The sequence below is a fragment of the Macaca mulatta genome, chromosome 11, assembly GCF_049350105.2.
Source record: "Macaca mulatta isolate MMU2019108-1 chromosome 11, T2T-MMU8v2.0, whole genome shotgun sequence".
NCBI classification, from domain to species: Eukaryota; Metazoa; Chordata; class Mammalia; order Primates; family Cercopithecidae; genus Macaca; species Macaca mulatta.
This window is the reverse complement of record NC_133416.1, coordinates 110,531,096-110,557,197: the sequence shown is the minus strand read 5'-3', so window position 1 is coordinate 110,557,197 and position 26,102 is coordinate 110,531,096. Positions and strand designations below refer to the sequence as shown.

The window sequence follows — 26,102 nt, the reverse complement described above, 5'->3', positions numbered from 1 at the left end:
TGAAATCATGTGATGTAATTGAGCTCCATTCAGTTCTATCATTATAGTTTGTTTTGCATAACATTTAACCAAACGAGGCATTGTCAGTAAACTCAGGCCTTTGAGTAAGTTCCCTTTTACTAACTGTATCAACAGTGTAATTCTTACTGGTAGAAATTTCATGGATTTACTGGTCTTTACTATTAAGAAGATGCTTGAAGACTCTGAAGTGTTAAAATATGTGATTTCTCTTCTCAGTGTGGGAAATTATGCCTGTTAGAAGGAGATACCGTTTGGCGTAATGATTACATGTTATTAAGTTAATATTTCAATTGGGTTGCCTGGTTATTCTAACCCCCTGTGGCCTTGAGGTATATTCCTTAACCATTATCTCTCACCATAATATCTGCTGCTGCTTCAAAGAAGTGAAAGGATGTTTGTTGAAAGAGGATATCATCACTCAAGATCATCTGCCTTGTTGGAGTCACCTGTCAGCCTAATACATTTATGTGGACAGCAGTAGGTTCTGACAGAACTTATAACGTTTTCTTTCTCGGTTGTGAAATATGATGGATGTGCCATACCAGTGACCTTTACACAAGGCCACATGTTAATATTCAGGACCTCCCTTTTGTTGGCCTTGAACAATGGCTGTCATTAAGGAAGCTTGGTTTGCCAATATGCCCTCTGTTAGGATGCTGGACCACTCCTGATTGGTCACCAGGAAGTATCATGTGCCTTTGATGGAAATGACATGGAAGATGTATGGTCAAAGTGCTGTGCTCAGCACCACTGCTGTGCGGAGGAGAAAACCACTATGACCCAAATAGCCCTGCACTCAAACAATGTCGCACCAACCAAAGACAACATATTGGGAAGAAAAATGCTTGTAAACCGCGTGTGTTAGAAGATGTATTGGCCAGACGGCCATAGGGCAATCTTTGAACTATTGAAATCTTTAGAAATATTGTTTGGTTCTGAAACAATACTTACAAACCTAATTAATCAAGCATAGATGGTTTATTTTCAGGCTTTCCACGGTGTGTTGCTTTAATGCAAGAATAGGGTCTGTGGGTTCTTTTGCTGTTTCACAGGGGCATGCAAAAACTCAGCATGGGTATTCTTGTTCATACAAGTTGAAGCTCTAAATTTCAAAATAATATCTACATAGATCTCTGGTGATCCCTTCAGCAAAGACTAGGGTTGAAGGTAGCCTGGATTTATTTTTCAATTGTTTCTGACTCCCTGTGTGACTCTTTTCCCACTCTTCTGCTTAATTTTATTCATCAGAATTGTTTATCCATAGGTTCATTTAAGAAAGCTCATCATTCCTGTTGAATTCTCTAGCATGAGGGGAAAACATTTTAGCTTTTTTTCTTAAAGAATAAACACAGTGAAGGATTGGTTTCCTGAATATGTGCTGTTGAATGATGTGATTTAAAAGGTTCACATGTACACCCCTTCGAATTTTAATATCAGCCCTTTTCCCATCTTAATGTCATGTTTTAAAAGAGTCAGTGAGAAAATGTATGTTCTCAAGTGGGGAGAATGAAAGACTTGGAAACAGCCTCATATAAGAAAGCTAAGGTGTTGTCTGGGCTAATAATGTAGGCAGGTAGCACAAGCCTTTTGTGTCTCTAGCAAGCTGTGGTTGACATAAGTTAATCATTTAGATGAAAGAATCATTCAACTACTTAATTGCATGCAAAATAGTGCTTCACCAGAGTTTTAGCACGATGTGAAATATTACACTGGGACATGGCAGTTGAATTGTGTGAGTACAATTCCTGAAGGTCAAATCCTGGTTATTCATTTAGAGGCAGATTATTGACATTGTGGATTCTCCAAGAGCTCCCCACTGTGTCCTCCAGGGCTATGTCACTATTCACCAGCTGGTTAGAATACACGGGGCAGGAGAAAGGAAAGGGACTGAAACTCAGCCCACAATTATGCAGTTTGTAAGCAATTCAGATGAAAGATTTAGTGGGAGGAGAGATGCTCAAGTTCATTCTTTGTTAGGAAAATACGTATTAAAACCACAATGCAGTGCCATTTTCTACCGGACAGGCAAAAATTCAAAAAACAATTCAGGTAATAGCAAGTGTTGGCAAGGATATGGAACAACAGAAAACTGCATTCACTGTAGGAGTGTAAATTGGTATAAACATTTTTGGAAAACAATGGGTATTCTACAATAAGTTTGAAGATATGCACATCCCATGACTTGGCACTCCTAGAGAAACTAGGGCACATGCACAACAAGACATATACAAGGGTGTTCATAGAAGCCTTGTTTGTAATACTTTTTTTTTTTTTTGAGATGGAGTCTTGCTGTGTTGCCCAGGCTGGAGTGCAGTGGTGTGATCTCACTGCAACCTCTGCCTCCCATGCTCAAGCAATCCTCCTACCTCAACCTCTGGAGTAGCTAGGACTACAGGCACATGTCACCACACCTGGCTAGTTTTTCGTAATTTTTGTAGAGACTGGGTTTCGCCATGTTGCGCAGGCTGGCCTCAGACTCCTGGGCTCAAGCAGTGTACCCACCTTGACCTCCCAAAGTGCTGAGATTATAGATGTGAGCCACTGTGCCCAGCATGTTGGTAACATTAAAACAAAAACAACATAAGACTGGGCTTCACCCCTATGTCTGTCAGTAAGAGAATGGACAAATACGTTGTGGATACTCATATAATGAAATTGGGTGAGTCTGGGGCTATTTATTTTCTTTATGTATATATTAACATGTGTATATGTATACCCTTTTGTACATATGATATTAAGTTGTAATGTGTGAAATGGCCTATATTTGACCATTTTTGACCTACAAAATAACAATTTCATGTGGCAACATAGTGTTTCAAAAAATAAATAAATGAAGTTCATTAAAGAAAAAAATGCTCAGTGTAGTTAAAAAAAAGTACTCAGAAACTCACAGGCTTATTAAAATTGGAGAAGACTTTGGAAATCATTTTTATTTTTCTGTAGATGGGGAAACCAAGGCCTAGAGACATTCATTCAATGAATCAATGTATCAACGAGAACCAAATGCTCTGGCTCTCAGATCAGTGTTTTTAAAATTATATCTCATGTTTGAAACAGTTTGTAGTCTAGCCCAGACATTTAAAAATAAAACATTCCAATATAAATCTATGTCCCTAGGCTGGAGATTTTCTGTGATTTACATGCAACTGAATAAGGCTGATGATGTCATAGAGAAGAGGTGATATCGTGGGAGGAGGATGAACTACATCTGAATACTCTGCAGTCATCTTCTGTTGCACGATGAGAGGCTGACCCATGTGTCCCTTTACTAGGAGAGAGGGAGTGGTTGAGTGATGTTTGGAGAAAGAATATACTTTTCTCAGAAGAAGAAAAAGGCACATTTATACTTAGCAGAGTACCTGAGCTATGAAAAATGCCTGTTCCTCTTGTAGCAACTTTACTTTCCCACATCCATGGCAGACATCGGTAATTGCTCCATGAACCAAGACACAGCCCTAAAATGCTTCTTGAAAAATTGGTGCCACAACCAATTTTGGAGGACTGGTGTTTGAGACAAAACTTGTTTGCCACCTTTGATGGGGGCAAGCCATTGTGGTGACTAGAGCTGGAACGAGTGACTATGATAAACTGAGCAATGTGGACTAATCTCTGAGGAAAGAGAAGTGAAGTGGTTATCCCCAGGGAACTCTGCCGAAGAGGACGGAGATGATGTGGCAACATGGAGAAGGGTGACACTATAATACTGAAGAGCATTCACTGGAGAGATGAGGGATTCATTCATTTGCTGTTTTTTTTTTTTTCCAGTATAAGTTTTTGAGAATTTACTATGTGCCAAGTGCTTGTAATATGGCTCAGAGCTGGTACTTACCCTCATGGTGCTTACATTCTAGTGAGGGAAATGAACATTAAACTTGTGAACAGTTACACTTATGGTATATGGTTAATCAAATAAAAATAAAGCAGGAAAAGGAGACATGATGGAGGTCACAGGGGGCTTTTTTGGAATGAAAAAGGCAGTAAGCTCTTGAGGAGCAGTTACCTTTCAGATCAATCAAGAAGGAGACAAAAAAAGATTTCATATTATTTATTCCTTCTCCAAGTCCTTTCTTTTTTATTTAGATGAGTTTATGATCTATGTTATTTTCCCTTTTCCTGAAAAACTTCTTTTATCCTCTCCTGTGGGCAAGTAGGCTGGCAATGAATTTCTCATTTTTGTGTGTATCTAAAACAGTCTTAGTTTTTCTTTAGTGCTGAAGGATAATTTTACTGGATATAGAATTCTGGGTTGATGTTTTCTGTTTTTCAATAGTTTAAATATTTGATTCCACTATTTTCTTGCTTTCATGATTTCTGATGAGAAGTCTACTGTAATCTGTTTTTAATTAAATTTTAAATTGACAAATAAAAATAGTGTATGTGTATATATGCTATTTATATCAGTATATATATAGGTATCAGTATATATATATACACACATATACACAGTACTATATGTGTATATATATGTATATACTGTATCAGTACTGTGTGTGTATGTGTATATATATATACTGCATCAGTGCATGTGTGTGTATATTTATAAAAACATTTTGTCGGGGTGTGTGTGTGTGTATCTATAGTGTGAAGTGTGATGTTTTGAAATATATATACCTGTGGAATGGCCCAATCAAGTTAATTAACTTGTGTATTATTTTACATACTTATCATTTTTTGTGGTGAAACCACTTAGAATTTACCCTCTTAGCGATGTTCGAAACACAATATGATGTTATTAACTGTAGTCACCTTGTGGTTCAGTAGATCTCTCACTGTAACTGTTATCCTCGTTCTTCTATAAGGTGTATGTCTCCTGTAAATTTTCTAAATGTCCTCTAAGATGTCTGGATCTACTGTTTTGTGCCTGTCATTAATTTTAGGAAGTTCTTAGCCATAATTACTTTATATGTTTTTTTCTGTTCCATTCTCTTCCTCTGTTTCTCCTTCATATATTCCAATTATGTATATGCTGCACCTTCGAAAATTGTCCCACAGTTCTTGTATGTTCTGTTTTGGTTTTTTTTTTTTTTTTTCTCTTTCCATTTTAGTTTGGGAAGTTCATATTGACCTATCTTCAAGTTCACTGATTCTTTGGCCATGTCTAATCTACAGATGAACCCATCGAAGGCATTTTTTATTTCTGTTACAGTGTTTTTTATTTATAGCATTTCTTTTTGATTCTGAGTTTTCATCATTCTGTTTACCTTGCCATCTGTTCTTTTATGTTGTCTACTTGTTCTGTTAGAGCCCATATTAATTGTAGTTATTTTAAATTCTTTATTTGAAAATTCCAACATCCGTGTCATATCTGAATTTGGTTCTTATGCTTGCTTTGTCGCTGTAGCCTGTATCTTCTTGTGCCTTTTGGTATGCCTCATAATTTTTATTGAAAACCAAGGGTGATGTAGCAGGTAATAGAAACTGGGATAAACAAATCTTTAGTATGAGGTTTTATGTTAATCTGGCTAGATGTCGGGTTGTGTTTAATGTTTGTTGTAGCTGTAGGGGCCAGAGGCTTCAAATTTGTCCAGTGTTCTTTCTTTTTCCTATTTTCTGGACTTTGAGATTCCCTAACTACCCTTTCACACAGAAAGGCTGCATCTTGCAACATATTTAGTTGTAATCCACTGTTATTCTGAATCCCTGTGGGTGTGATGATAAGGTATGGATTGAGGGGAAAGATTCTATAATCTTGTGATTAAATCTCAGTCTTTTAGTAAGTGTGCCTGTGACCTTCACAAGTGTTTCTTAGCATTTTTTTCTCCCTCTTAGATAAGTAAGACAAGAAGGCTAAAGGGGGCTGGAGTGGGAAAGATTCCCTTCCCTCAGCTAGAACAAGGTCCTGATATGCTTTTGTTATGAAGAATTCCCTGGCCATGTTTCACAATGATTACTCTTCTCTTCCTCCTGTCAAATCCATGAAGGAATCTTTTTCAGACTTTCACCTTGGGAAACTGGTGGAGTTCCTTGAGGCAAAACTCACTAAACTATAGGTTCTCTCTAAACCTGGTCCCCAGAAGATTTTTATTCTCAAGCTACCTCATAACTAGCCTCCTACAGCTCATCAAATTTACCTTTTAAACATTCCTACCAGTTTACGGTTCCAGAGGCTTCCGCTCTAGGTAAACAGATCCTGGTTTGACTATTTGGATTCACCATACAAAACTACCAGGCACATCAAAGTTGCCATCACCTTTTACTGGGCAACTGCCGACTGCCTTCTAACCTGCTTCTGCTCTCAAAACCCTTGGTTGCTTTCTATTGCATGTTGTGCAACATCCCAACACCTCTCCTGCCCTTTCCCTCCATCCATCGGGACTGTTCTCAGTTCTGAAAACACATCTGTCTTTGTCAGGCTGGGATACTCTCTTTTTCCACTCCTGAAGTGACTAAACCCTTTTCAGCCTTCAGGCTAGTCTCAGATTAAATATCATCTTCACTGATCTCCACTCATATTTCTCTGTCTCAGTACCTTGTTTTTCATTAATATCACTCACTACTATTTATAACCATGTAATTGTGGCCTGCTTTTGCCACCTTCCCCTATAGATTGCAAGCCCCACAAGGGCATACGTTTGCCTTATTCTGTCATATCTCCAGGGTCAAGTACAGGACAAGACATATAGTAGGCATTCAATAAATATTTTTGAATGAAGATATGTATAAGATGAGGCACATCCTGCATGGATGAAAATGATATAATTTTCTACTTGAGTCCTTGCTACTGGAAGAGGTCATTCAGGAGCTACAGAGGGAGAGAGGAAGGAATAGTTTCAGTAACAACAACAACAACGATAATAACAGCTAAGACTTGTTGAGTACGTCCTATGTGCCAGGTACTGCTCCAAACTCTTGTTAAGTTTAATTCATTTAATCTGTATACCAATCATGTGTGATAGACATTATCATCATTTTTATTTTATGAATGGGAAAACTGAGGCAGAGAACACTTAATTAGCTGGGCCTAGGTAACATAGCTGGGAAGGGGAAAAGCATAGATTTGACTTGAGCAGTCTGGGTCCAGTGCTTGTTCTCTTGGCCTCCAACCTCTGCCACCTCTTGGGTGTGGTGTATCTCAGACTCTTCCTTCGCTTCAGCCCTGTAAACTTAAAAATGACTTTCACTCCCTAGTTAGCTGAAAAGCTGAGTAGGAGATGGCAGCCTTCATTAAACCCCATTATGTGGTCTAAAAATACTTTCTAAAGCCTAACACTGGAGTTTTAGCACGAATAGAAAACCTATTTGAGGTTTATGTTGAACTTTAGATATGCTGGAGATGAAATCAATTAGCTTCAAACTCTTATTTGTGCCTAGAGAGAAAGGCAAAATGAGCTTTGGGGAATTAATTGTCTCTGTTTCATTTCTCCTTTTAGGACAATTGCCATTAGTTTTTTCATAACATGAACATGCTAGAGTTATAAGCATGAGACAGAGGAAAAGACAGAGTGGAAAAATGAACACATAGAAGTTATTTTTAAGAGATGGCTACAAGAAGTGGGTGTGAAGTGATCACCTCGCTAGTATCTCAGAGGGGCTGAAAGTATACGAGTTATCATACTTGTCTTTTTCTATTGAATCAAAACTGAAAATGAATACATTAGCATTTGTCATGATTTATCCTGAACTGCTTTGCAGCTCAAAGGGAATGAGAAGTTGTTTCTGTAAAATACATTCTTTATTTTATTGTACCTTGAACTCACCTGCCACAATATTACTTCAAATAAAATTGGCAACAGATGGAAGTCCTGTGCTGCAAAATAAGACACAGAGATGCTTACATATTAAAAGAACTGGTAAAACTTGGATATTCGGAAGAATCTTTTAACAACCAAAGCACCAAAAAAAAACCCCAAGTGTATCAGTAGTTGTGAAAAGTCGTGCCCTTGTGTCAGTAGCCTGAGGACGCTGGAGGACACGGTTAAGAATGTTGGACCTCGAGAGGCGGATAGTTTAAACTCTGATCCTTCTCATTTTATTCATTGGAACTTTGGGCAATGTAGAGAGTACTAGACTTTTTAAAGATATCATTTCTTCTTCTGTATGTTAGAAATAATGCTCATAGCATTTTCTGTGGGCCAAGGCATGGACAATAGAGCAGGGCCTGGCCAATGGTCAGTGCCCAGCGTTTGTTAGCTGTTAGCACCATGATCACTTGCATCCACCTCACTTCATGAAGCCCAGTTCATGGGAGTCACGCATATCCTCTGGCACTACTGGCATTGATTGTGTAGTAGAAAACAAAGCTATCCCCAAATTTTAAGACCTGGATCCTAAACTCAGCTTCTTCACTGCCTAAGAAGGGGGTGTAACAAGACACTTCCTCTCTTTGAATCTGTTTCCTCCTCAGTAACATGAGTAAGCCAGAGAGTTTTTGTGAGGCTCAAGTGGAGTTACTGGTATGAAAACAAAATCTAAAGAAACATGCAAGTTGTAAAGGAGCAAATAATGCTGGTTTCTGAAATGAGGACCATCTATAGAAAGATACCTGAGGAGAAAGACTTTACCGATTTTATAGCTCTAGTGTATTCATGATTGTTTGACTGAACAAAAATGATAACAGCCCCTGAAATCTCTGATGAGTGACTGAGATCAGTAGCTCCCTGCCCTGATTATACGTTTTCATTGCTGAAAGACTTAGCATGAACAGATACTAGGGTCCCACTCTCAGTGATCGGTCAAGGATGGGAGCACATGTTTATATTTTTAAAAGCATGTCGGGTATTGTCTGATGTGCAGCCAGGATTGAGAAATACTGTATTCGATGCAAGAGATGTGTCACGTAACAAAAAGCACTGGACTTTAAGTCATGGGCTATGGATTTTGGCTCAAGTTGTCACTATCTAGAATGGTAGATTTGAAAAATTATAAATAATACTATTAATAAAAGCCATTGGAGATTGCAAAAGGACTTTCCATTTCCAACAGTCTGTTTCTGGTTGTTTAATGCCAAAACAACTGGTTGCTCTAGCCACTTAGGCAACCTGGTAGTTGTAGTTGTATCATAGAGGCAATCCAAAATTCATTCAGGGGTCTGAGAGACTAGAAGGTTCTGGTTTGCTGAAGTTCATTTTGCAATAAATCAGCTGATCAACTTAGTCTTAAAATGATCACTTCTATTGGCCTGAGTAATCATTGGGGTAGTACCTAGTATATGGTAGAAGCTATAAATATTGATTGAATTACTAAATAAATAAGCGCAGTCATCACCTGTCTCAACATCATACCTGGTGGCTTTAATAATTATTCCCTATACTTAAGTATAAGGAATACACACACACACGCACACACACACATAATGCCTGTTAATATTGCAAATACAAAGTTACTTTCTCTTCTGAGAAGCAGTGAAATCTTTAATGCACAGGTCATAAGATCCAGTTCCCTGGAGGTATTTAAACAGAGGTGGATATTGAAGTTGGTGGGGGCTCAGCCTCAGATGACTTTTAAGGTCTTTTTCAACCACAACTCCTGGAATGTGAAAGTGTATAAAGTACCTCAGGCCTTCCATCTTGTTCATGATATTTGAACAGCAGAACAAGGGCAGATAGAATGCTATTGGTTCTAGTGTTGTTTGTTTTCCTTTAAGATCAAGAGATCCAGTGCTACTGTTTTGAATAATTCTAAATGTTTCTCTGCATTTGGGAAAGCCTGCTAAATTTGTCTACCATTTCAAATTCTGGTAGACATTTTTTAAGATGAAATGAGGCAACCGATTAAAATGAAAATGAAAAGCCTAACGTTTTGGAGGTAGACCAGATTTCTAGAGTTCTAAAATCTGCTTGCGCACAGGGTTTGCAAATGCATTCCCACTGTTCAAAGCTGAATATTTATAAAATCATGTTCTGGAGTGAAGATTCTATGAAAGGAGGTAATTGATAGTGTGGCCTTTACAAGGCTGGCATAGGCCAAAGACACAAATTGGTGGCCTCTGATGATTCCAAGAGCAGTTGTGTTTTGTGTGTCTCACACTGTGTTAAAAAAATCCAAAATGTTACCAACATTTAAAACTCAGAGGTTTTCACATGCATAAAAATATATATTTCTGCTTTTCCTGAAAATCTGGAAAGACTATTATGCATTGCTGTAAAGAAATACCTAAGACTGGGTCATTTACAAAGAAAAGAGATTTAATTGGCTCCTGAGAAGGGGAAATAGGCAAGTCCCATGGCAAAAGTAGGAGCAAGCGAGAGAGAGAGAGAGAGAGAGAGAGAGAGAGAGAGAGAGAGAGAGAGAAAGAGAGTAGGAGAGGAGGGGAGGAGGGGCCACACACTTTTAAAAGACCAGATCTCAGGATAACTCACTCACTGTCACAAGAACAGCACCAGAGTGATGGTGCTACACCATTCATGAGAAATCTGTCCCCATTATCCAGTCACGTCCTACCAGGGCCCACCTCCAACACTGAGGTTTGCAATTCAGCATGAGATTTGGGTGGGGTACAAATATACAAACTATATCAACTGTCTACAGTGGACCCACATTCTCTCATGGCAATAAAAGATAGGATCTGACGGTCTCTGGCCCCTTATACTGGGACATACCACCCCAGGGTATCCCCACTTGGACCCTTCTTTCATTTCTGTCATCCGCCTGGCCACTGAAGGCGTTTGCTTTGGTTTCCCCTCTCAGACAAAACTGTGACTCAGGAGGGCTGGCATGGCCAACACCCTTCTTGCCATTTGACTGTGCCTTGAATGCAGGGAATATATGTCTTGCTACAAGTTGTTACACTCCAGCACCGTTGCTTCTACTTGGTAGAACTCAAGAACTCTCAACTTATCCTGCTCCCATTTCATACCTACCAATTCCTGGTTTTCCCTCTTTTCTATCCCCCAAATCTGGGCACTTTTTTTTTCTTTTTTTTTCTTTTTTTTTTTTTAGTGAAAAGGGCTGGTATTAATAATTATGGTTGACCCCTGAACAAGGCAGGGGATAGGTGTTGACTCCTCATACAGTTGAAAATCTGCATATAATTTTTGACTCCCCCAAAACTTAGCTACTAGTAGTCTTCTGTTGACTGGAAGCTTATTGATAACATAAATAGTCGATTACCATATTTTTTGTATGTTATATGTATTATATACTTATAATACAATAAAGTAAGCTAGAGAAAAGAAAATGTTTTTAAGAAAATCGTAAAAAATATATTTACTATTCATTAAGCGGAAGTGGATCATCATAAAGGTCTTCAACTTTGTCTGCACGTTGAGTAGGCTGAGGAGGAGGAAAAAGAGGAGGGGTTGGTCTTGCTGCCTCAGGGGCAGCAGAAGCAGAAGAAAATTCCCATATAAGTGGACCTGCTCAATTCAAGGGTCAACTGTACTCTGGGACAACATGTGTAAACTGGAGCTATTGTAGGTGTAATAGTTTTCTAGGGCTGCTATAACAAAGCATCACAAGCCACCTGGCTTAAAACAACATAAATTTATTTTTTCACAATTCTGGAGACCAGAAGTCCAAATTTAGGTATCAGCAGGGTCTTCTCTTTCTGGAGATTCTGAAGGAGAAAGCCTTTCAGTGCCTCTTTCCTAGGTGTTGGTGGTTGTTGGTGGTACTTGGGGCTCCTTGGCTTGTAGGTACACCCCTCCAATCTCTGCCTTCCTTATCACATGATATTCTTCCTGCATGGCTGTGTCTCTGTTTTCTTTTCTTATTAGGACACCAGTCATATTGGATTAAGGACCACCATTTTAGCTTCATTATCTTTGCAAAGACCTGATTTCCAAGTAAGGTTATAGGTTACAGGTTACAGGAGGTTAGGACCGCAACGTATCTTTTAAGGGACACAATTTATATCATAGCAAGCTAGGTCATTTGTTCATGCTACCTCAGGCCCAATGCCTTCCTGCAAATTGCCCTTTATTTGTCCAGACAAGTCTGCTCAACACCTCACCCAATCAGATCCCAAAGCTCTAAACACTTATCTTTCCTTATCCTGCTTCCTCCATGAATGATCTCATTCCATGTTACTGTTAGGCGACAGGTCATCTGATTAAATAAAGGTAAGGAATGCTAAACTACATTGACTCTCTAAAGTTTATCTGCACTGTCTAATTAAAGATGATTTCTGAATTATAAGAGTAAAACATATTCAGTGCATAAAATTTGAATATTACATAGAAGCTACCCAGAGTTTGAATTATACCTCTGAGAAGCAACTGTTAATTTGATTTTCTTCCAGTTTTTATTCTTTGCCTCTTAAAAGTCAAAATTGTATAATTTTATGTGTCGTTATAATTAAGCATTTTTTTCCATGTAAACTCTAGTATACTATATAATGTTAAATATTTGTTAAGTGTTTTCTAAATGCCAACTACTACCCTAAGTACTTTATGTGCATTATCTAATCTACTGTTAATAGTTATAATATTCTTAGTGGTAGATATGATCATTCCTATTTTACGAATGAGAAACTGAGGCAGAGTAAACCTAGAGAATTTTTTCTAGGCTACACAGCTAGTATTTCATAGAATCAGGATTCAACTCCAGCTCACCAAGCTTCAGAGCTTGCACTCACAGCACTGTGAAGAATATCTTAACTTAGAAACAAACCATAATTCGTTTTGATTTACACGGAAGCAAGAATCTCAAAAAGAATTGGCTTGGGTAATAAGGAAAAGGCAAATGAATCTTGTATCTTTTCATCCCTTTTACAGCACCCCTCTCCCCAAAAGAGATCTCAACACTCAAATCTCAATCCTACATTTGCATGCACACACAAGCACACACCTACACACACATGTGCGCACACATGCATGCCCCTCTACCATTCATCTAGTTGTAAATCTAGGGAATTATTCTTCCCTTTTTCTGTGTGCCTCTTCCTCCCATAATCAACCCACTACCAAATTGGCTAAGAAGCCAGATTTGCTTCTTAGATACATCTTTAAACTGTCTTATCTCCATCTCCTCCAGGTCACCATCACCGGTGGCAGGGAAATGTGGCATTGCACCAGCTCTGCTCATTAATATCTTTGACAGTTGGGAACTTTTTCTCCTATTTACTTTCTACTGAGAAGTTAGAAATGTAGATGTGAATGGTTTGAGTTGACACAGTACGCTGTCAGTTTCCCAATGGAAATGAATTAGGTAAAGGAACCCACATCAACTACTGGATAAGAATCAATGTGGGTGGTTTAGCTCTTTTCTGTCTGTGCTCTTTACAATATTCTAAGGCAGTTTTAAGCAATTGAGATTGTTTTTTACCTTCTGACAGTGCATCAAAAGGAGTGGCTTGAGCAGTCAATATTGGGCTATGGGGTTGACAGATCTGGATTCAAGTTGCAACTCGGCTAATTATTTGTGTGACCTTTAGCAAGCTACTTGCTGTAAGCCTGTATTGGTTTCTTAGGACCACTGTCATAAATTACCACAAAATTGGTGACTTAAAACAACAGAAATGTATACTCTCAGTTTGGAAAGCTACAAGTCTGAAATCAAGGTGTTCACGGGTCTGTGCTTTTTCTGAAGCCCCTGGGGTAGGATCTTCCTTGTGGCTTCTTCCATCTCCTGGTAGCCCAGGTGTTCCTTGGCTTACAGCAGCATATCTCCAATATCTGTCCCCATCTTCACCTGGGTCTTCCCTCTGTGTCTTTGCCTTCACATGGCATTCTCTTGTGTGTCTCAGTTTCCTTTTCTTATAAGGACTCCAGTCTTATTAGATTATGGCTCACCCTAATCCAGAATGACTTCATCTTAATTTGGTGATCTATTTCCAAATAAGGTCACATGCACAGGTGCTGGGGGTGAAGACTTTAATATATCCTCTTTTGCAGGGAGGGGAGGGGGTGAACACAATTCAACCCATAAGCCTCAAAACTAGCTTTCTGACCTGTGCAAGAGAGATAATAATACTACCTGCTAGATATGGTTTTTGTGAGGATTCAGTGACACACATGTCTGGGCCCTCACACAGTACCTTCAACATAACCAGAACTCAGCACAAACATCCCCAGTCTTCTACCTCCCTTTCCAGACCCTCCCCTCCTCTTCTTCTCCTACTCAGCTACCCCAGTCTGTCATTTTTGTTTACTCAGAGTAGAAACACAAAACAAGCAACCATAAGTTTACATATTACCTGACTCCATCCTTCCTGCCATTAATTTAGCAGGTGTTTTTGGTGAATTTTTCAAACGAATGTGTTTACCTTTCACAGTGTTTCCAGAAAGGACTCAAAGTTCAGTGGCGTGTAAAAGACTACTTTGTACTTGCCAGTACATAGTCCCCAGGTCTTCTGTAAGCACAGCTTCTTTGGATGAAAAAAGCTGTGAAGAAGCCCATTCCTCTCCAGCACCATCTGGTGAAACTGATGAGGCCCCATTGATTTTCACTGCCAGTGGAGAAACTGAGGAGAGAGCCAGAGGAGCACCCAAGCAGGCTTGGAACAGTTCATTTTTGGAACAACTGGTACAAAAGCCTAGTTGGGCACACTCAGTAAATCCTGTTCACCTGGAGGCTCAGGGCATACACATCAATAGACACACAAGACCTAAGGCCCAGCCCTTGAGCAATCCCAAGAAAAATTCTGGTAAGTATCACATTGTGGTTACTGATTCTCCTTGTTTCAACTGGTCACATTTTGTTTTCAACTTCAATATAAACAGAAAAAATATTGATTTCATGGCCAGTCCTATTCTAGAAGGTACCACAAGAACTACAGTAGCCAGTCCTCAATGAAAGTCTGCTTGTTGCCAAGTACTATATTGGAGGAGAGAACAGGTGTGAGTCGATGACAGATAATTTGATGATTCAGTTATTGCACCTGACAATGACAGCTATTATCATCACAATTCCAGCCCCACTTATTAAGCTTTCACCATGTGCCAGACACTGTGCTGGGCATTTTATATTATTTTATGAAATCTTAATATAATATTCAGGCAGATCATACTATTATCCCCATTTTACAGACAAGGAAGTTGTGAATTCATAGCACAAGATATAGGAGGAATGGTTCAAAGTAAGGACATGGCCCAGAAGGGATAAGTTTTGGAACCAGAAAGAACTGTGCTCAAATATCAGCTCTCTCCCATCTCAGCTCTGTAGCCATTATCAAGTCCCATAAATGTTTTTGCAACCCAGTTTTTTCATCTGTAAAAAATGACAATTATTACTTCAAATGATTTATATAAATAAAATTTCCTGAACATAGTAAGGACTTAATGGGGGTGGTGATGATGGTACTTATGGTGGTACTTATGGTGCTGATGTTCAGACTGGAGGAGAGAAAATCTAAGGAAAAAAAAATGTGGATCTCCAAATATTCCAAGAGCTGTCATGTAGAAGAGGGATGAGACTAATGTTACATACTCTTCTCATTTATAGCAAGCTTGTCCGACTCATGGCCTATGGCTTTGTATGTGGCCCAACACAAATTCGTAAACTTTCTGAAAACATGAGATTATTTGTGCGTTTTTTTTTGTTTTTTGTTTTTTTTTTCCTCATTAGCTATCATCAGTGTTAGTGTATTTTATTTATGGCCCAAAACAAGACACTTTTTTTCTTCCTATGTGGCCCAGGGAAGCCAAAAGATTGGACAGCCCTGCTTTATAGGGACCTTTTGAGGTAGGTTCCCTCCACATGTTTGTACAGTTTGTTTAAATTTACTAGAAGACAAAAGAGATAGATTTTGACTCAATACAAAGGAGAACTTTCTTTGAACTAGAAGAGAATATACTGCATGGGCTGGAAGTGCTCAAGCAGGGGGCTGGGAGACCTTCTTCCAGAAAGGCTATGTCAGAGATTCCTTTGTTTCTGGGAGCTGGGCCTGGTGATGAGAAACAGAAGATGCTGGTTGGCTAACACTTTTGAATTCTTACTATGAACAAGGCAATATGTTGAAATTGGAATGTATATCTTCAGTTTTGATCCACATGACTCTCCTCTGAGATAGAAACTGTTATTTTCCTATGATTTAGTGCAGAATCCAGGTCAGAGTATTTCTGGATCCAGGTTCTAAATATGACTATAGTGACTCTTGAGCACTGAGCACTTGCCATGTACTTGATGCTCAACATTTTGTCAGGTTCTTTCCTCCAATTCTTAGCTAGTTTCCTTTCTCATTTCAAGTCTGACTTGCAATGTCACCTACTTAGCTCTTTCTCAAATTCCTGTCTCAGTTTAATTTTCATCATAGGATTTATTTACCAGCTGGCACTTAAAATTTATTCATTCACTTACTTGTTAGTCTGCTTCTCCTCCCTACTTTTTATCGCCTGCCATGTTCCCTTTGTATCCCCAAGGTCTAGAATACTGCTGAGCACATACTGGGCATTCAGATATTATTAAATGAATGAACAAACCTAATCTCACTAGCAACCCTGTGAAGTAGGTAATATAACTCCCATATTTCGGGTAAGGACAAAGAGACTTAGGCCAGGTCGTGTGCCAAGATTGGAATCTATGAAGTCCTGACCCCAGAGCTTTATTTCATTATACCACACTGTCCCTTTAAGATAGTTTGTTGCAAAATGTATCATTACTAAATTGCTTTCAGGGAAAGACATTTCTATCTTTTTTTTTTTTGACTCAAAACATAGGAAAGCATATCCTGTCTAGGTCATGCCCTATTGCTCCAAACTCCAAAGCTACATCAGTGTTCTCTAGTGGATTTTTCTTGCACTGAATATTGTTGGCAGTGAATGGTCCATCTGACAGGGCCAGAAATCCAAATCAACAGCTATTAAGCACCTAGTGTTCACAAAGCAACACGCTTGAAAGTTTTCATTTACTTGGAGATATTAAAATGCCATTCTACCTTTATTTCAGGAAGTGATTCCTGCATTGGAGAATTCAGATTCACAAAAAAATTTTCACTGTTTGACTTGGGCATGTGACATGTGCAGAGGGAGGTACTCAGTACATACTAGGCATAGAACAGAGTGTAATGAACTAAACTGAATTACATAAAGATTGACTGACTGACTGACAACCACTGTTAGGAAGGTACTATTCATTTTAATTCTTTTATGTATTTTTTGAATTTCGGAATGATCTGAGTTGCTCCAAATATTCTAGACATCTATATGCTATTAAAAACCTTTTGAAAGCTTCTAGAAAGTGATTTAAACACATAAATTATCTTAAGTCCCTACTGAAGAATTGGACTTTAATTTGTGTAGGTCAATGGGCAGAATTTCTCAGGTAAAAGCTCCATGATTTATATATGTATTTATATATAAATCTTGAAGTTTATATATGCAATATATTAGATAATATGGAAGTTTATATATATATGAACATGTAGGTAAATATATGCATGTGAATATATATATATATTCACACACACATATAGCAGTCTTGGCTATGTTGTAAGAAAACCACATCTTTTGTATGGAAAAATTATTTTGTTGGGCAAAGAAAGAGAAAAATCAAACTTATTAGTATTAGTGGATATGTGTGTGTTATGTAGACCCAGTCTTAGGTTAATTTACTGTTTGTTTTAATCTTCAGCTGGTTTGAAGTTTCCAATAAAACTAATTAAGTAACAGCCTTTTGTTTTTTTAAAAAATCATCAGTTGACAGTCTACAGGGACTGTAGACACATTTGCTTTCACATATCCATTAATAACTCCACTTGACAATTTTCCATGCACAAACTTTCCCCTCATTTAGAAGTTCGAGCCCTATTTTAGCCACCGATTCTTCTGTGTCTCTCTCTTTGGGGGTTTTGAACAGTTTTCCTTGAAATAGAAAGTTTTCTGAGGATTATGCAAAAGCTATATATATATTGAGGCGTTGGGGAGGTGGTTTCAAAGAACAGGAAGGGAATAGATAGCATTTTTGTTTTCCTCGATAAATATGGGGAGGCAGGTGAGGATCATGTCAGGGTTTTATTTATTTATTTATTTATTTATTTATTTATTTATTTATCTTTCCCCTCTGAGCACATTACAAATGTCGATTTCTCAGATGTCCAGTTGTCGCGGGGGCGCGGTGTGGTCCCGCACACTTGAGCCTCATCTCTGTCCTGCTTTCCTGCTTTGCTTTCCAGGTTCCACCGCCAGACCTTTCACTGCCATCGGCCTCTGCAGGAGGAGCCAGACCCCCTGCGCCCTGCAGAGCGCCGGCCCGAGTAACGCAGAGCTGGAGCCGAAGGAGAGGATGGCAGCCCCAGCAGGCTCTCAGGCACACCCCGACATCCAAAGCAGACTCCTGGGCGCGTCCGGAAATCCCGTCGGAAGAGGCGCGGTTGCCATGGCGCCGGAGATGCTCCCCAAGCATCCTCATCCCCCGCGGGGCAGGAGGCCTCGGGCGGACACCTCCCTCCATGGCAATCTGGCAGGAGCGCCCCTTCCTCTGCTGGCCGGTGCTTCCACCCATTTCCCCTCCAAGAGGTTAATAAAGGTTTGCTCCTCAGCACCCCCCCGCCCAACCCGGCGTTTCCATACGGTTTGTTCACAGGCCCTTTCTAGGCCGGTGGTGAATGCTCACTTACATTGACCGCTGCGAGGGAATTGTTCGGCGAGTGCTGCCCATCTTCAAATCAATGCCTGCTCAGAACAACAGAAAGGGCCTCAGATGTACTGGTTTCCACAGAACCATTGTTAGGCTTTTGTGAAGCATTTTTGAACCTAATAAATAATGTCAAAAGTCCGTAGCGCAGCCAAAAATGTTCCTTTTGAAGCATCTCTAATAGTATTTTTGTTCTGCGGTGTCTCCCAGTGTTACAAAGAATTTGTGCCTCACAATAGGGATGGGGTACATCGCGTGCCACTTTGCAACGTGCCTCGTGGGATTGTGAGGACCCCTCTTTGTTTTGCTTTCGCAGGTAAACGGTTTCACTTGCCAACTTCGCCTTTAGCTTAAGGATGTTTTCTAAGGGCCTTTAGAATTTCTAAACAGCGATTGGGAAAACATAATTGAATGTCTGTAATTTAATAATTTACATGAAATTGATTACTCCTGATGTGCCCAGGGGAATTTTTCATGTCGTATTAAGGGTTTAATGTTAGAAATCTGAAGCTGGGCACTAGTTTGAGGCCCTGAAACACTTGGAACCAAGTTTAATGTAAAAGAGGTGCTGAATTTGCTGATTTGTAATACAAAATACTGGAGCAGCTTAGGGAACCTTTTATCAAACTGGTAATTTTAGGCAATACCTTTTATTTTGTTTAATATAGCAGCTTTTCATCATGATGGGATGCTGATGCCAACTTTATCAATTGATTTTATGAGTTTAGGTTTTCTCTTTTTAATATAGTGGGGTTTTTTTTCCCTTCAGAAACAAAGAGAAGTCAATGTGACCGATATGCTTATATGCAGTTTTGCACTCAAGTTCCTTCGAATTTTCCCACAAGCTTAGATTCACAGAGTTTGATAGATGGAGGTTGTCAAATCTTACTGCATTTAAAAAACTTTTTTTTTGCTTTAGTTCAACTTAATAGATGTAGTATGATTACATTTAAGACAGCATAATGTCTCAAGTCCAAATTTAAGTCTCAAGGTTTTGAGAGGAATGAAGTGTTATCAGCAATAACTTCCTAACATTTAAGAGTCTGTTTAGTCCTTTGGAGACTGAAGACTGTTTACTTTTTTTTTTTTTTTAATATTAGCATGCTTTAGGAATAATGCACTTTAAAGAAAAATGGTATCCCTAAACTTTAGAGCTTTCTTGGTTCCAGATTAATATGATTTTTATAATAAATATGCTTTTATTTTATTTATTAATATGGTTTTATTATAAGACAATGTACAGGTTATCAATGTTGATTTTTGTGGTTTCTTGAAGATATACTGGCATCTGCTCACCAGAGTTCATGTGACAATCATAAATTCAACTTCATGCCATTTGGTTGGAGATTAAGTGTGTAGGCAAACTCATGGACTTACATAGAAGTTTGATTCTGGGATATTTTAATTTGCTATTTAATTATGAGTTAACACAACTGATGTTTTTAGGTCAAGAAATCATTAAGTTATTTTAAAATAATTAAGCAAAAATTTGTAATGGTCAATTTCAAGAATAGAAAATGTACTTGATGTAATAGATGGATTCCTTCAACTGTAGAAGTGCAAATTACTGAATTTATTAAAAATGCAAAACAGAAGGAGAGATCTTGTTCAGAATTCAGAAAAGGAATACAGGCTACAGATATAAAATATGTTGTATTCTAAAGAAGTTTCCCAAAGTGTTTTGTGAAACACTGGTGTAAGAAAGACAGTTTGTGAAATGGAGGGTCCATAGATAAATATGTCTGAGAGACGCCCACTATGCATGCTCTTAGAGAGTCATAGTAACATTAGGTCCCTGAGAAATCCCATAATTTAAAAAATCTGATAAACTCTGTTTAACCCAATGTCTAGCAACCTTATTTAATCATGGAATCCTGATAGATTGGTGTGTGTGTATATACATATACGTGTTTTTGAAAAAATCCTATCAGTACTTTGTACCACCAGTGTCCTATGCAACACACTTGGGAAAACATTGCTCAGAACTCTGTTCTAAATACACCAAAGTCTCTGTAGATTTGTAGGGTTCAAAGTAAGGATTTCTTTTCACATTAGTGAGGTAAAAATCAGGGCTAAAGAAAGAAGCACTTTGAGACCCTATTCTTCCTTGGAGCAGTGTAATGAACTGTCTCTGTTTATTTGTCCTCATTTTGGATGCACATGTCTGGGAGAAAATTAGTTGATCCAGCCCTGATCATGCTCTTTAGTGATGGATGAGAAGCATTTTCAACTCTGTCATCGTCATGGGCTGGAGGTCCTTTGGAATGACAGCTTCTTTTGTACTATAACTTAGACACAAATGCACCAAGGTAAATGTAGTGAATTCTTTACTAATACCATTTGTTCTGAAAGCAGTGCTAAATTAAGCAGTCATAACCGAGGATGAATCCATTTAAGGAAATAAATAATATATTTTTATATGTAGCACAGGCAGTGAGGACTAGAATGAGGCCCTATTGTGTAAAATAATTGTTTCACAGGTTCTGAGTTACAGTTTGACTTTATTTCTTTTGTGGTTTGACTTATGGTTATGTGGCATTACCACATACTATAAGTATCTTTAAAGAACATAATATGCCACTTCATAGAAAAATATTTTTATGAAAGTTGCATTAGAAAATAAATATTGACAAATATAAAAATTTGGTGCATTGAAGAAACCAAGTATTTAGGATAGTCTGTAGTGAATAATGTTTACAAATAAGGACTCTTTATAATATATAAAATAATAATTATAACAGCTAATATTTATTGTGTATTATACTAGAGACTGTCCTGTTTAACATGTATTAATTCATTCAGTCCTTATAATGGCTTCATGAAGTAGTTACTATCATCTCCATTTCATAGATAAGGTAGCTTCATCTTTAATGATAATAATGATAACATATACATACATATACAAATATGTTTTTAAAAACTGTATGTTATTTTATATATGGTGCTGTATTATACAATATGTTATGAAAGCTAGTATATATGCATATATGAATATGTTTGTGTTCCACCTACATCTATAAATCAGTTTTTATACCCTGCTGTTGGTACATAAGTGAGGTGAGAATAGAGACTCTACTCACATCCCGTCACCTCCTGATTATATAGTAGAGAACTAGAAGTGATAATTATGGGTTGACAACATAGCATACATTTGAACATTTGAACACTCTGAAGAACAAAGCATAAGAGATTATTGTCACATAGTTCTTTTTATTTGAAACAACATTATCCCTGTGAATGAAGGCTCAGAAAATAAGGGAAGGAGAGGTTGTTTTGAGGTTTACAAAAGATGGCAGCACTTTTAAGATTATTGGAGCTGACCAAAATCAGACTTGTGAAAGACATGGGATGTTGTACTGGGAGCATTAAGGAAAAAGCTAAGGTACTGGGGCTGACCCAGATCTCAGGAGCCAAGGGTGCATTCCTATAAATGTGACCTGAACTCAGCGTCACTCCTACCACTTGGACAGAGTGTCTTCGCTGTTAAATTGGGATTACACGTTTTGTTTACTGCATAGGATAACTTGGGGACCAAATTTGCTATTAAATGAAAGCATTTTGAAAAGTAAGAGTGGTATACAAATTCAAATCATTATTTTATGACTAATATAAACAATAATTAGTACATATATTATCATTATTTATGCAGGGCTGATATAAGAGGTTATAGATCTAACTGCCTTACACTGACATTGAGCACTATTTCTGCTGTCTGTGTCATCATGTTCCTCTCCAAGAAGTTTTTATATACTATATCCTTTACCTTCATTCCAATACTGTGAGGTCAGTAGTAGTATCCCATTTACCAATGAGGAAACTGAAACATAGGGAGACAAAGCAATTTGGCCAATGACTACCTCCATCACTCATGCTCACAAACATTACACTACAATGTCTTATTCAAAGCAAGTTATATGTTAAAAAAAAAAAAAAGAACAATGTATGCAGTTGATGAATTTACAAACTATTTCATGCAGAACCTCCAATTTAGAAAAGTTCAGATTGGGTACAGGATGCCATGTGGTATCCTCCAAATGTGATCTTCTAGTTCAGCTCTCTATAAAAGACTCTAAAACTACCCAGAAAAGGGAAGGGATAAGATAATGTTTTTGTAACTACAAATGTCATGTTGAGGATTTGAAGTCACACAGGGACACAGGAAAGAGGTTGTTGTCAAGAGAAGACTCAACCTCAATAAAAATGCTCCAACCTTTACCATGGAGTAATATGTAGCCATAAAAAAGAATGAGATGATGTCCTTTGCAGGAACATGGATGGAGCTGGAGGCCATTATCCTTAGCAAACTGACACAGGAACAGAAAACCAAATACCCCATGTTCCTAGTTATAAGTGGAAGCTAAATTATGAGAACACGTGGACACATACAGGGAAACAACACACACTGGGGCCTTTTGGAGAGTGGAGGGTGGAGGATGGGAAGAGGGAGAGGATCAGGAAAAATAACTAATGGGTATTGTTATGCCTAATACCTGGGTTATGACATAATCTGTACAACAAACCCCCATGACACAAGTTTACCTGTGTAACAAGCCTGCACATGTATCCCTGAACTTAAAAAAAAAGAAAAATGCTTCAGAATTCTTAAGGTGTGTGGGGTCCCTCTTGCACAATCCAAGGTTTTTTTTTCTTTCCTTTTTTTTTCTGCCATGTTTAGGCTTCCCACTCCTGCTTCCTCCATACTCCCATGCTCTGTGTTTTCCCTCCTCTATGGGAATCAATCTGATTTTGTAAGTCGTGATATTGAGAGATATTGAGATCATGAAGTGTTAATTGGGTCCTTACCATCCTAGGTACTCTGAGAGAGATTTGAGAAATTTGATTCAACTCAACCAATAGGTATTGTGCTCATCACGTGCAAGGCACTGGCCTTGGTGCTGGGGATGTCTACTGAAAAGGACACGGTCTTCTTCCTTGACTAGCTCAACCTAGTGCAAGGCTTAGTTCTTTCATTTATTCATTCTAAAATATTTACTGAACATCTGCTATGTGCTGGATATGTTTTACTGGAGACAGAATAGTGAAGAGCCATTTTAATTAAGTGAGACCTAGATAGTGAAACATGAAATAATGGCACAATGATATTTAAGTCCTTTGATGATCATCCTTTAGCCACAATTGTGAGACCCAAAATTTCTGAAAATTTGAAGTTCATTTTTCTGTCAATTATGAGCCAAACTGAATACATGAATATTCTCACTTTGTGGGAATATTCATGTATTTCAGTGAAGATGTAATAATATATTTGATTATGTAGTTCAGCCTTGGACCCCCACGGAAAGTGTTAAACAACACGTGATTTATGCACCATTCCATAATATGTAGCTTACAGCCGTAACATAGAAAAAATTCTAAATTCTGAACTCAACCAGCCTGGAGGGTTTTGAAAAAAAGGATTTTGAAGTTTTAAAGTGAATAAGTGCAGTAGAAAGTTAGAGAAGGGGGGGATCAGTTCTGGTTGGAATAATCATCGAAGGCTTCCTGTAGAAGAATTTGAACTTGATTTTGGAGTGTGGAGGATTTAAAGGGACAAAATAGTGGATAAAATGGAAGTAGCAACCAGGGACTGATCAACTTTCATGGTACCTGAAGCTTATACGTTTTGAGGGGAGCTCTTTCAGGAATAGAATACAACATTATAAATATAGTTGGGTAGAGGAAAGGGTCCTTACAAATAAAGGACCCTTCAGCTCATTTTATTTGTTTTTAAATCATCTCTGAGTAAGGCAAAAGACATGGGAATTTACCTTATAAAGTGAAATATACCTGCAGATCTATGTTGATTCGTGGAGGAGAGAAAGAGGAAACCAAAGATGGGTTCCTGAAAGGGAGGGGAATTAATCTTATTTATTTTCTTTTTGAATTGTTTGAGATTTTGGAAATTGATAGCCAAAACAAGACATCTTTTTAAAAAATTTGGGCATAGTGGCTTTTGGAAAATAGTCTAAAGAGATTTTAAAGAATGAATCAATTTTTCATTGAATTCACTTCAATGAATTCTATGGTATTTTTCAGAGTGAGTGGCCTTTGTTAGTTTTCTCATGTTTGACTCTATAGCTAGTCAATTGCTAACATTTAAATATTTGTCAATCATAATTATTTTAATGTAGTTAAATGGAAAACTCTTTAAAGAAGAGAAAAAGCTGCATTTCATTTTGAAGTTTACCTTTTTAATAGACTAGGAATATATTTTCTTTAGATTTTGGAATATATGCATGAATTTCAAAATATATTTAAAGATGAATACTTTAAAATTAAAATGGAGATTTCAGTCTTACTACTAGTCACTATACATAGCAATACTCTTTTCCAAAGCATTTTCAAAGCTATACATAATAATTTATATTTACTAAAAAGAATAGTGACATCACTGAGTGGTGTTAAGAATCAATAAAAGTAACTAAGTAATACTGATAGTGTTGATTGCGTCCTTACTGTATGTTAGGCACTCTTCTGGTTCCTTTATTGCAGAATCCCTGCTTCCTTCCTCCTTTCTTTCTTTTGGTCTTCTTTTTTTGTTTTTAAACCACAAAGATTTGATTATTATTCTTGCTTGGTTACTTTTATTTATTTATTTTAACAGCTTTATTGAGACATATTTATATATCATATAATTCACCCATTTTAAGTGTTCAGTTCATGAGTTTTTTGTATATTCACAGGGATGTGAATTTGAATAGAAACCCTATACCCTTTAGCTGATACCCTGCTCTCCTCTGTTACACCCAGCCCCAAGCAACCATTATTATACATTGTCTCTATAGATGTCCCTGTTCTGGACATTTAATATGAATGAAATCATATAATATGTGGTCTTTTGTGACTGACTTCTTTCACTTAACATGACTTTTTAAGGTTCATCCATATCGTATTGCATGCCAGTACTTCCTTCTTTTTAATGGTCAAATAATATTCTACTGTATGGACATACCACATTTTGTTTATCCATTGATTGGTTAATGGACATTAGGGCTGTGTCCACCTTTTGACTATTATGAATAATGCTACTATCAACACTCATGTACCAGTTTTTGTGTGGACATAAGTTTTCCTTTCTCTTGCATGCAGTGCTGCAGTAGGAGATCAGCAGGACTTGTTTTCCAAGTACCAGTCATGACCCCATTGATCAAAACAAGATCTGGTTAAAGCAGGATGCAGTAAAGAAACCAGCCAAAACCAGCTAAAATCAAGATGGTAACCTCTAGTTGCTCTCACTGCTCATTATACGCTAATTATAATAGGGTAACATGGTAAAAGACACTCCCACCGGTGCCATGACAGTTTACAAATGTCATGGAAATGCCCAGAAGTTACCTTATATGGTTTAAAAGGGGAGGAATCCTCAAGTCTGGGGACTCCCCACTCCTTTTCTAGAAAATCTGTGAATAATTCGCCCCTTATTTAGCATGTGTTTAAGAAGTAGCTATTAAGTGTAGCTAGCCAGCAATCTGTGAGTGCTACTCTGCCTATGGGGTAGCCCTGCTCTGTCTATGGAGCAGCCATTTTCCTGTGCTCTGTTGCTCTAATAAACTTGCTTTGCTTTCACTCCTCTGTCAGCTTGTTCTTGAATTCTTTGCTGCATGAAACCAACAACTGCCCTGGGCGGAGGCCCA

The 26,102-nt window shown here is 38.0% G+C and overlaps 1 protein-coding gene across 1 annotated transcript in view; it reads left to right on the top strand.

The window, feature by feature from the left end:
* C11H12orf42 (chromosome 11 C12orf42 homolog) overlaps nt 1-18,612 on the top strand; it is a 159,787-nt gene extending 141,175 nt beyond the window's left edge. Inside the window, exons 4-5 of the mRNA XM_015152612.3 lie at nt 14,174-14,545; nt 18,011-18,612. Coding sequence (XP_015008098.1) covers nt 14,174-14,545; nt 18,011-18,459 — 821 coding nt within the window. The 3' untranslated portion in view covers nt 18,460-18,612. The remainder of the gene's footprint in view (nt 1-14,173; nt 14,546-18,010) is intronic.
* Nucleotides 18,613-26,102: the final 7,490 nt, after the last annotated feature.